The sequence below is a fragment of the Chlamydotis macqueenii genome, chromosome 1, assembly GCF_036417535.1.
Source record: "Chlamydotis macqueenii isolate bChlMac1 chromosome 1, bChlMac1.mat, whole genome shotgun sequence".
Classification (NCBI taxonomy): domain Eukaryota; kingdom Metazoa; phylum Chordata; class Aves; order Otidiformes; family Otididae; genus Chlamydotis; species Chlamydotis macqueenii.
In genome coordinates, this window is record NC_141556.1 from 154,087,520 (window position 1) to 154,100,342 (window position 12,823).

A 12,823-nucleotide genomic window follows, 5' to 3' on the forward strand; every position below is an offset into this window, starting at 1 on the left:
CACAATTCTCAAGCCCTAAAAAATGTTTTTAAATTAAATACAGTTCATTACTATGGGTTTTATTATTTTACCTATTCCAGTAGTACTTCAATACTTCTTTGAAGATCAGTGGAATAAGTATTCAATGTTTGTATTGCAATAGCTCCTAGAGGTCTTGATCACACTATTATCATGCTATTACCTTGACCACACAATACACATGGATTCTTGGGGTAAAAAAAGACATAAATCATATCTACTGAACAAAGCAGACAGATAAAAGAGAAGGAAAAAAAAGACATCTGTTTAGTCTTTCTACACATCCGATTTTTTTTGTAAAACAAAGTTCAAAACTGCAGAAAAAGTCTATAGTTAACCTACAGACCGAGTCCAGATTTCTGGGATACAAATGTATTTTCTTAGTTGTATGTCTGGCTCCAAGATTTTTCTTTTTATTGTATTGCATAGAATTAATGATAGCAAAAAGCAAGAGAAATACAAAAAAAAAAGTATATATGTAGTAACATTTCCATTTTATAAACTGTTAAAATGAAGATAAAATTCTATGCACAAATGTCAAAGGCTTATATATGTGCGTGTACATACTTTCATACATATACATATATATACTGTATATATATACACATCTATAAATGACTGCAGAAATTATGAAGCCAGAAATCCAATTCCACCTACTGTATTGTGTCTAATTGCAGCATGTTTCTTTCTGTCCCTGCATTGCTTACATAGAAGTATACACATATTCCTTGATGAATAGCAGTGCTTTGAAGATTGAGGTTCTGAAGCATCTTACATGTCCTTCTTGCAGTAAAAATAATTCTATTAGTAAATAGTAATAGATTTTAGTCATTTAAACACCTTTTGTTCACAAGGATGAAGCAAACCAGTGGCTACTATTTTGTGTATTTCTGAGGAGTTTGTTTTCATTATCCCATACATTTAGACTTTTGCCTTCCTCAAATCTTGGTGTCACAAAAAAACCAAAAAGCCCCCAGAACCCACCTGACACCTCCGTTTTCTGATGAGGAATCTATTGTTTGATGTTTCTTCACTATACTTTATACCTCAAAAATTTAAAATATGTTTTAGTTTTCCTTTTCAATTACGGATAATAATTTGATAGTCAACGGTCCTGTTTATGCTATACTTTATGGTCAACTCCTTTGATTTGCCTTATGGACAACAAATTATTACAAAGCCAAAAAGCCATTGCTTTACAGTTGTTATTTAGAGTCTCCCATTGTCTAAAATAAATTGGCTTTCTGGTAATCACATGATGGTTACATCTCACAAGTGTGTCTGGTGTATTTCCTGTTTTGGGTTCACTTATTAAACAGAAGAAAAGTTCTCAGAAGCTGGTGGTGGATGGGGGGGAGACTGAATTGTCAGCTTTATTACAATTCAATATTTTTTTTTCTGACAAAGGCATAGGAAAAAAAAGAAAACTGCATTAAGCATAGTAACAGAAATGAAAGGGTTCAGAGGAGTCTAACTGCACCAAAAAAAGTACCATCTCCATCCAGGGATATTTTGGCCCTTCTCCGTGGTATTGTAAGCTGTAGTTCATCCCCTTCTTCTAATTTTGCAATGCCTGGCAAAAGATTTGGAATATTTTAAAGTTAATATTTCAAATGCATTCTTTTCATAAATGGTAATCAAAAAGTCATTACATGTCATTTTACAAATATAAGCATTGCTTGTTACTTGCAATGAGTGCTTTTTTTTATCTTTAGGCACAATCTCACAAATTGCAGCCTACCCAAAGCTGACACTTAACGTCTTCCCTGGAGCTGGACCTTCTTTCCATTCTGCTCTCAGCATATCATAGTTCACTTAAGCAAATGCTGCAAAAATTTGTAACAGTGGTGTACCCAGATTCCTCATGTTATGGTGATGTGGCAGTCAAAGTCAGCATTGGGTATTGCTGATCCCAGACCACTCTGTTCTCACATTCCTGGAGGAGGTCTCATGAGTTTTACCAACCAAATGAAGTTACCAGACATCAGCTGATCTACTGCAATTGCAGAGCACAAAAGTCTGCTTCCGGCCAGCCACACATCAGCTGATGTGATAACCGAAAGCACCTCGCCTTTGAGTTGCAGTCACTGAGCTGAGAGCACATCTAACATCTGCTGCAACACATGCTCAACAGCATGAGATATTGCACTAAGATTTGGTTTTCCAGGTGAAAGCAGAAGGGTGGGAATTTGTGAAGCAGGAACTGTAAAGTGGCAGGATGGAGCAGAGATCCTAGTTCAGAAAGGGTGAAATAAGAGGACAGATGAAATCGAAGGTGGTTATGATGCCAGAATGCATGGGTGGAGGGGCAGAGAGTTAAAGAAAATGTTTGGACAGCCTCAATTGTGTTGTAGAAAACGTTAGTTGAAACTTGGAGCTAGCAGCTTAAACATTAATAGCTAGAGTAGACGAAACCTATAGATCATGGGATATGAACTGTAACAACATGCCGAATAGCTAACTACAGATTCAGCTCAAACCAACCTGGGAAGATGAGATAGTGTATGAGAAGATGGCCACCTAGCAACCACTTAGTAACAAAACAGCAAACAAATCAAACCAATAAAAAAGCAAGAAGACCACAGACCTTAATATTACTATTGGTTCGAACTAACACATGAGGAGCAGGGAACTTAGATTGTAAGGGTATAATTGCCCAGGGATTTCTTTGTTTGGGGTCCCTCTTTGGAGGCACCCAGCTTGAGCTGTAGCACTATTAATAAAAAGTACTTTCATAAAGGAATCTATCTTTAGGCTTATGTGGAAACTTAGAGTTGAATCCTGTTATGGTGGCTGGCATGCCTCATTTCCATAACAATCACCAGGAGGAAGTAGCTAATTTATTTTTATTTGGACAAAAAAATATCAGCTTCCTTCCTCAAGCCATTTGTTTAATGCCATTACTTGCCAACCGTCAACTCCATCACTCAATGTCACCCACTTTTTTATAAGGCATTGAAAAAAAGTCTGGTTTTATTCATACAGATCTTGCTTGAAAATAAGAAAAAGAGAAAACCCTCAAATCCACCATTAAGGGGGAAAGATAGACAGCTAAGAGCTACCAAATGAGGTTTAGTAGGCCTGACAACAATTCCTTAAAAGCTACTGCAGGAATAGACATATATATTGAGCACTGAGCCTGTTGGACTTGCATTAAATATTTTAATTGGTCTTTCTTGTGATGTTTCTAATTTGTGCAGTCAGAAAGAAGTCCTTATAGGAATTAACTATTTTTCATCTAACCAAATAGTAAAACTGCAGTAGCCTTTATAAGGAGCAGGGAATTAAGCTGATAAGAAATATCTTTGGAAATCCCATAGTAAGGTATGCAAAATTAGGTGGCTAAAATTCACATACGATGTTTTAAAGCAGAAGATAGCTCCTAAATATCTTATTCAGATAACTAAATGTGGAATTCAACCCCTAAGTTAAACTGAGTTCTTCAATAAGGACAGTATGTACTCCTTTGGTCTGCTTCAGGCATCTAACCAAAAGCACTGAAGTATCTAACCACATGATATAGTCAGTGGAGAGAGGGGAATTGTTCAGATCATCTAAGTTAGACACATACCCTCCAACTGCTGATCCTCTATATAAAAATGTAATTTTTTGAAAGTACTCCGTCATTTTGCAATTAACCAGATCCATGAATGTAGCCCATTTTCTTTACAACTGCCTAATCACCCAGCACTACAGATCCTCTTTGGTACAGCTTATTTGCAAACAAAGAAAAGGAAAACTTAGATGTTTACCAGCAGTATAGCAAGAATTATTCGGATAAGACTGTGGCATATTTTGGATGCAACGAAACAATGTCACCAAGCTGAGATCATCACCAAACACGTGAGCCTTCTTCCTCTGTATGAGGTGTCCCATAGCAAATGTTGTATCTGTATATAAAACCTACAGAATGAAGAGGTGCAGACTTCAAACACATTGTATGGAAACATTGAAAATCTTTTAAAAAGTCAGATGCTGAAACAAATTGAGCTTTCTCACCTGGCCATATATGAAAAAATATCCTGTTTCTTTGATCACTATTTTATTTCCTTGTTCTTCCAGAGCTGTTCCACGTTTAAAGCTCAGAAGCCAAGGGACAATGCTTGAATCGTCTAAAAGAAACAATAATTTTGGGGCAATCAGAAAGAAAAGTAACTTTCTTCATTTTCACCTGCCAAAAATTAACAAAGTTGACTTCTAATAAAGACTTCCAGTCTCACTAGCTTTGCGAGAGATGTCCAGATGAAGGGATCTCTTTTTTTTTTTACTCTCTGAGTAACATAACTCAGTTACTGCTTTGTAGTTAGATAAAATTGGATCTGCTTTCAAGTTAGATAAAATTGGATGGAAGAGTTGATACATGGAATAGTTAGCTATAAATCATGGAACATATTCTTACCATTCTGTTGGATATCACTTTTGCTGTCAGCAATCAGTTGCAAGCAGGCCTGCAGCACTGAAAAATTAAATTATTTTGAAATCAACAAAATATAAATCAGTAATGAAATAGAGTAAGCTTTTGAAACTACTTTAAAAAAAATGAAAGACGGACATGAAAAACATCTCTCAGTCTCACCACTTATTTCAAAACATAATCTATTGATTTTAACACAGATCTTACTCAAATGTGCCAAAAAAAAATCATATTGCAACACATAGTAGATAACTTTCAGGGATCATGCAACTAAGCAGGAGACCTCAGATAGCAGGACAAGCAATACTTGCTTGTTTCAATCTCTGGTCCAAATGAAATTGAAAAATGCAGCAGTAAGTCAAACGAGGTAGGAATCATCAGCTCAATTTAGCCTTGTTAATTTTTCTATGGAAAAGCTCAAAAAACCCCCAACCCTGCCAGCTACGACAGATAACAGATTTTCAAATGATGTTTACTATATTATTTACAGAAATTAGTTTCCAGTCATAACTGCTGTAAAATATTAGTCACATATATTGGTTAGATGATACTTTCAAAATAAGTTATCAAAATCCATATATATGTACTTTCAAAATAAGTTATCAAAATCCATATATATGTACTTTCAATATGTTTTCAGATACCCACACTCAATCAATCTATACTGAGACTAAGAGGGGAGATACAGAGATGACTGTTAGCAAATGAATGCACACACAACAAATAGCTTAGTATCTGTCAAAACTGATGCATTACTCAAAACTGTAGAGACTGGCAACGCTAATGAGAAACTAGGAGTTTGATCAGAGAAAAATAATGCGGTATGTTAAAATATAGGCTCACAAGTGAAACAAAGACCTTGTAAAAAATCTGCTAAGCATAAATGTCAAGGAACAGGATAAAAGAAAAAAAAAAAAGGATAGTTGCATTTGCTTAGAGTAGATTTTAATGAAAACATCTGGTTCTAGTGCTACTTTGGAGGTTGGAAAACAGAGTAGTAACATTTACTGCACTTGACAAAAACCAGATGAATTTACTAAGTGTCAAGAAGAGAAAATTCTGGTGTGGATTGCTGAATTTTCATTTTTGTTTACCACTTTTCAGGTAAGAGGGCTGTGCGTCAGATTTGGCCGCTCTTGCTGTAACTGGCAGTGCCCTGCTCCATGGGATCCTGTTTCTACATCTGTCAGTGGTACCCAGGTGTGCAACCAAGTGCCCAGCAGCACAAACCTCTCACCGCACGGCAGGTAGTGAGAGGAAATGAGTAGAAAACAGCCTCTCTCCATATCTAAGTCTCCTTTCCAAGGAGATTTTTTTGCCTGAAAATACCAGAAGAGGGCTGGATGTTCAGCAGCACTCAGCAGTGCCAGCTGGCAGCAGACAAAGATTCAAGTGCATGTCTGGGAACGCTCCAATGTCACAATGATCACACAACCTGTGAGCTCTACTTACGTTAACGGGAACACTATCCTGCAAGCTCCCATCTCCTACACTGGAATGTGTCCTTGAGTTCTATCAATACTCATCAATAATGTGCCAAAATCTATAGATTTTCAAACCAAGAATTTAAAGGCATCTGAATTCTCTGCCTTCCGATAAGGAATAGAAAAAAAAAAAACAACCAAGCAAATTGAAAAATGTATTATACTTCAGCCATTTTTCTATCACACTTGCAAGCAACAGGATTTTCTGAAAAAGAAGCTTCCAAATAAGATCAAAATGTCATTTTCTGGAGTCTCACAACAAAGCACATCAGGCAATTTAATTCACAAGGTAGTCACCCACTCTCCTTTGGAGCAAAGTGCTTTCCTCATGAATGGAATTTGCTGATTCCCTAGTATTTCAGTAAGCCAAATGAGAATTTTCATTCCTGCTTTTAAAAGAACTCACCAGTGTGCCCCCTGAATTTTCCACTAATAAACAAGAGAGGACTTGTAATGATTCACGCTAACCAGCTGCTATCCAGCAAGCTACCAATAAGTAGCATCCACAAGCAGTGCAAGTTATGGCTACTTTAGCCACTCATGTTAAATCTGCTCTGCAAACTGGATGGACATTTCTGAAACCATCCCGATTCACAGTTTGTAAGTCTGGATTTATGTTTCAGTTGTTTGCATCATTGAAACACCAGTCATCTAGTATTTCAGCTCTCATGCGGAGAACTGCTTCACAGTAATTAAAATCAGCAAGTTTAGTACAGTCTGAGATCTTTTCCATCTTTTTAAAACACAGACCAACTCTGCTTTATACTACAGATATCAAATCTACATACATTCTTTAAAAAAATCACACTCTTTTTTTAGTGTATACAGATAGAAATCAGGCTCCACAGAATACAGTAAGCTTGTTTTTCACAGAGAAATATGGATACAACAGTGTCATTCATGACAATAAAGAGAACAGAAACTACCACAGTGACCATTTTACCTAAAGCCACAAAGGACAAATAATATCTAAAAAACTGTTTGAGGGATTGAACAACAGCATGCTTCAAAAAAATGTTCAGAAGCCAAGACTGACACATAACTATTTCCAGTATATACAAGTGCTTCACTTTGACCTCAGTGGAACTACGTGCATGCTTATAATTAAATAATTCATTGAAACCAATTCAGAGTAAACAACACTACTATTAAGGAGAAGTTATGTATATAAAGAGTATATTTTCTGGGTAAATTAACAGGGATTTTCAGTTAAAAGTTAACACTGTTAAGAAATTATATTCCAGGAAGGACCCAAACCTTACCTGAAGTACAATATCAAGAATATATGCATTACAAAATGTGGGTTGAATAGTTACTATCAGTACTGAGCAGAATAAATCAAAAGCTCTACTTGAATTCCCTTCAGCCCAGTGTAAATCAAATCTGAGCATCACCTTTGTTGCCTAAAGGATTTTTGAATAATTAATAATGCAAGAAAAAATAGGAATCATCAAATAAGTCTTAAAAGTGTGTAAAAACATGTAGACTGAGTGTCACCACAAGGTCTAGCTGTATAAACCAGAGTGTATCTAGAACAATAAAGTCTGCCCTATCCTGTTGCAACTTCATATAGTAGTTTTATCTTGATGAGCACTTCTTTTTTTTTTTTCCTAGTTTTAACCGCTCTGCAGAGTGTGGGTGGGGAGAAGAACATTTCAAAGTCTATCTTCTTCCATGAAAAGAACAGTCAATTCTGAAGAAGTTAGTGACTCCAGATGCCTTTATAAACCACAACCAGCGCATGAAGGGATGTATTCTCCACCAGTTGAGCAATGTAACCACAATTTTAAAAAAAAAGCCAGCTCTTGCAGCAGCATAGGAGCAAAGCCTTCTGCATATCTGTGTAACTTCAGACCTGATATTGGTAAAATAACATTTCTTGTATTACTTAACTGACATAATCACTTTAATATTTTGCAATCTAACTTCATAATTCATCCATATAAAATTTCAACTTTAGTATCTGTGAATTAATGCGTAAATATTTAAGTTTCAACATCTGAGGCCTGAGACATCTATCTCAATATTTGCTGAAATGAAAACAAGCAAAAAACCTGAACTTTACAAAACAGACCTGCTTGTTTAGGTTCCTTCTTTGGTCTAGATCTGTTCTCTGTAGACTTCCTGAAACATATTTAAATACTAGATAATTCAATTTATAAATTATAAGCATGTTCTTGAACAATTTGCAGTTCTTCTACCCTGAACTTCTTTATTTCTCATCACAAGAGATCTTCTTTTTTCTCATGTATTTTTATAGACTGGTTAATTTGGTGCTTTTTAACTAAGAAGTCTTCATATGGCATTAATAATGGACTAAATCAGTCCCTGCATTAAAATGGCTTGCTCATAGTTACAGATATGACTCAGATCTAACAAATATCTTCAAAGCAGATATCTTCAGACTAGATATCAGGAAAAAGAAACTCACAATGAGAGTGGTGGAACACTGGAATAGGTTGCCCAGAGAGGTGGTTGATGCTCCATCCCTGGAAACATTCAAGGCCAGGATGGATGGGGCTCTGAGCAACCTGATCTGGTTGGAGATGTCCCTGCTTCTTGCAGGCAGCTTGGACTAGATGACCTTTAAAGGTCCCTTCCAAGCCTAACCATTCTATGATTCTAAAGTATTGGTAGCATTATTTTGACCTTAATAGAATTACCAGTAATGTGTTACAATCAGAACAACAAGGAAATAATTTACTAAGAATTAAGAATACTTTATATAGAGTTCTATTATACAGTATAAAGCAGAGTATTATTTTCAAAAATTCCTATTTTGTGTATTTTGTTCGCATAGTACATAATACATGATTGCATAATACACAGATTGCATAAGATACAACATTGATTCATTCATTCAGTAAGTGGAATTCTTTATGTAAAATTGCAGGCATTTTATGAAGTAATTTTCTGTCCTTTTGCACAGAAAGGCCTACTTCCTTTTGAGTTAGCCTGTTGTCAGCAGAAACAAAAAAGAATGGCATATCTTTTCAAGAAGTAGGCCCTTTATTTTTATTAAGAGAACTCTTATATTTCCCCTCTTCAAACAATACAATAAGAAGTATTTTGAATATTTAGTGAGGGAATTTTATATGTGGGATTTGTTTAGAGTAGCAACAAAAGGTTAGATTTCGCAGAGACATGTTTGCCAAAGTAAATGTATCAGTTTCCCAGTAAGGCAATTATACCAAGAACAATGGCAAAATTCTCACAACTTATACACCACGCCTGCATGGCAATAGTTATTTCCCATTGACACAACTGGATACTGGAGTAGAACCAGAGAACCACTAGTAAAAAAAAAAAATTGCCAAGTCATACGCCAGATTAGCCTGCCCCACTGCTTTGTGGAATTACTTTGAATTTCTCCCTAGTTCCTTCCTGGACTGGTTGAAGTAACCTCAATATACCAAACTAAATATAATCCATGGGTGCTCCAATCTGATCACAGCAGAACATTGCCTGAAATCAAGTCTACAGAAGACCTGATGCTCACCTCTTTAGCTGGCCACAGGAATCAGAATCCCACAGTAATGATCAGAATGAGGCACAGAGAAAGTGTGTAAATTAAGTTTGATATTCATACACTGAACTGGCTTAGGTAATGGAACCTATGTCTTGTTTCTGGACTCAGGTGCACATACAGCTTAGAGAGAAATATGCAGGCAAGCCAATCAGTAATTGTGAACAGGGTATAAAATTCAGGAGAGATTTTTGTTGAGTAGTGGTTTTCCTCTCCAGGCAAAATTTATAAAGAGAAAGACAAATAAGAAAAATTATATCTGTTCTTATGTGTCCTTATATGAAGTATAAGATGACCTTTAAAGGTCCCTTCCAACCCTAACCATTCTATGATTCTAAAGTGGTTGGATGATCTATCTTCCTGCATATTAATAATATGTACCCTTCAAAATCAGGCATTAATTCCTACTGATTGTATCAAGAACTCTGGTTCTGACTGCTAACTGTACAGCTTTATTTGGAATTGATGCTTGAAACCCATCTCTTCAATCTCCTTGAGCTGGAAATTTTCTCAAGACACAAAATGTACAACTACTGATGACTAATGGTTTTATGCTTGAACACAGACAAATATGTATACTCCATACAAATATGAAAGAACAACATTGTGTTAGATCCATTTTCATTCAATTGTCATTTTAATTAAAATTCTAATTTGTAGCCACTTTTATGCACACAACATCAAGCCAATAGAAAAAAAAAATGGAAATTTCATATGCTCAAGAAGGGCTGTGCTGGGCCTAAAAAGAATCACGGGGCATCCATTTCTGTAATTTAATAATTAAAGTTTAAAAAGAAAACAGAATTGAACCAGAAATTTATTTATAAACAAAATAATAGTTCTGTATTTTACTTCTGCTCTCTGATGAAGCACAAGAGAATCAATTGTATATCGGCAACATTTTCAAATATTCACTTCCTAAGGAACTGGTCCGTGTTAAAGTGAAATTATGGGTCAACAATTAATTATGAGACCAGACTCTACTCTGAGACCTTGTTGAAGCAAACAGAAATAGGAGAAGAACAAGGCAGCTCACTCAATACCCTCATTTATCTTCCTTTGTACCAGAATGAGTGCAACGCATCTGCAAGACGATTTGGAGGCTGCTGGGATTCTGATACCCAGAAATGGTCGTGAGAAGATCGAAATGCAGGGCTAGTAATTCTGTGTACATAACCAAGTAACAGGCAGGATTCAGCACCATGAACAACACCAGGTTCTCTGATTTCACTCATTCTGCTAAAACAAAATTTAATAGTGACAAGTAGGTTCATGGTCATCAGTGAAATCTGATCTGAGAAAACGTAACATCTTACTGAACTCCGACAAGCTTAATTTGTTGTCATTACAGCAAGCAGAAAGGTAACCCTCTCTAACAGATGATCTTTTACATAAATGCAAGATTTGTAACTTACTTTTTTTTTCTTTTTTTTTTTATATACAAAAATATGATGGTCATGTTAGAAAACAGTTTTGTTGTAGGTCAACCTATGTAGCTTTTCCCATTTCGATGTATGTTCATATTCTGTATTTTCTGTCACCTATCCTAAACAATTTCAAAGCCAGCTGCATCTTTTTTTTTAAAAAAAAAAAAAAAAAGCTTTAAAAAAAAAAGTACCTTAACGAGAATTTTATGTGCATAAAGCTAAATAGGTGTAAGAAGAGGTGGCTACCCGACGAGAAGAATCTTAAGTCTGCCAGAAGCACAACTGAGGAGCCCAAAACCCTTCTCTACCCCATACACCCTCAAATAGCAATAAGAATAAAGATGAAAACTACCATGAAGGGAACTGAGTACCTTGCAGAGTACTGATGCTATAACATTTATTTTAAAAAAGACATGTCTCCTTATTTTGATGATACTTCTGCTTTAGATCACTACTTTTTATCTGGGAAATGCTAGAGAGGGGAGACCAGGGAAGCTTTGTAGTTCCTATGATAGGAAACAGGCTAAAATAAATACAATTTAAGCAATCTTATCCTCAGTCCTATTTGTGAAATCACTCTTAGCCAAGACCCTGAACCAAAGATTACTAATGAAATAGAATAAATCCCACTTAAACCTATGGATTTTGGGTGATGTCCTAAATGAATATCCTCTTTTGAGAACACTGGAGGTAAGTAGAGTGATTATACTCTAGAACTGAAATTTCATTTTGCTTGCTGAAGTTTAAGTGAAATACATTTCACATTAATTAGTCACTCAAAATCATGTTTTAAACAAAGCTTGATTTAGTCATTACATACAAAGTACTACATTTCAACTTCATATATTAATACTTTAAGATACAAGCTTTCGTCAGTTAAAACAATCTAAAAGTATCCATGAGAGGATTGAACTGATTTAGCAACTAAGGAATGTTTTTAGTTACTCAGTGCAATTAGAGTACGTATGCAAACCATTATAATAAAATTCTGTATTTCATACTATCAGGCATCATTATGTTTGGAAAGAGAAAAAGAAAAAAAATGTAGGTATTATAGCCCCAAAGGAAACAAATATATCCCATTAATATCCCAGCACTATAATATACATCGGAGAGATTTTATGGAGAGCAGTGTTCTCTGCAAAAGGCCATGATAGAAAAAATCTTACTGGATAGGCATACCTTTATTAATTTTGCTAATTATATTAACAGATTGTTTTAATGTAATGCTAAACTTCTGAATTCCTTCTAGTCCGCTTCTTTTGACAGGTACAAGCCAGCCTTTCTCTTTGAAAGCTCCTACTTCTCTAAAGTTAAGCTCCTACTTCTCTCTTTTAGGATGAGCATGTTTTCCCAGAAAAATGACTTGGCATTTTTAATAATAGCTTTCCCTCCCTACTATTGATGAGAGAGAAACAAGTTAGGCATTACCCTGAGTTGAGAGCGGTGGATTTAGAACTGAGCAATTTACAATTTGAACAATTTAAAGTTGCATAAAGTTGCATCATCAAGAAATACCTCCGTTACAAGAAGCAGGTTCAGGATCTAATGTTCAAAGTTCAACCTGCAGATAGCGTGAATATCTGGTACCTTAAACAGTATGGTAACCATTAAGAGAACGTACCTACAGTTAACATCATTCATTCAGCAATAATTGTAAAAACCATAATGGGCTCTGAGAGCACAGATGGGCTGACAAAAGATAAAAATCAAGCACTGCTGCTCTTCTCAAGGCAGTGTCCAACTGTGGCATCCCAACCCACTCCACCGGCTGCTATTTACCTGTGTCTTCTGTGTGGACAACAGCCCTTCTCCCCCTGTTTCTGCTCCCGTTCCAGATTTCCTTTTGGAAGCTTCCAGCTGGGCCAGGACCAGGAAGCCTGTCCTCCTGATGGTGAGAAACGACAGTCAGGGAAAGCAGCCTCGCATTTGCTCATCCCCTGCAAGCCAAAAA

The 12,823-nt window shown here is 35.9% G+C and overlaps 1 protein-coding gene across 2 annotated transcripts in view; it reads right to left on the bottom strand.

Annotated features, from left to right (window-relative positions):
• The window catches only part of TNFSF13B (TNF superfamily member 13b), a 25,787-nt gene continuing 12,964 nt past the window's right edge, over positions 1–12,823 (bottom strand). For both annotated transcript variants that reach the window (XM_086770655.1, XM_010120748.2), the window contains exons 3-7: positions 12,652–12,757; positions 4,418–4,474; positions 4,018–4,130; positions 3,771–3,921; positions 1–1,591 (exon numbers count right to left, since the gene is read on the bottom strand). In XM_086770655.1, coding sequence (XP_086626781.1) covers positions 1,479–1,591; positions 3,771–3,921; positions 4,018–4,130; positions 4,418–4,474; positions 12,652–12,757 — 540 coding nt within the window. In that variant the 3' untranslated portion in view covers positions 1–1,478. The remainder of the gene's footprint in view (positions 1,592–3,770; positions 3,922–4,017; positions 4,131–4,417; positions 4,475–12,651; positions 12,758–12,823) is intronic.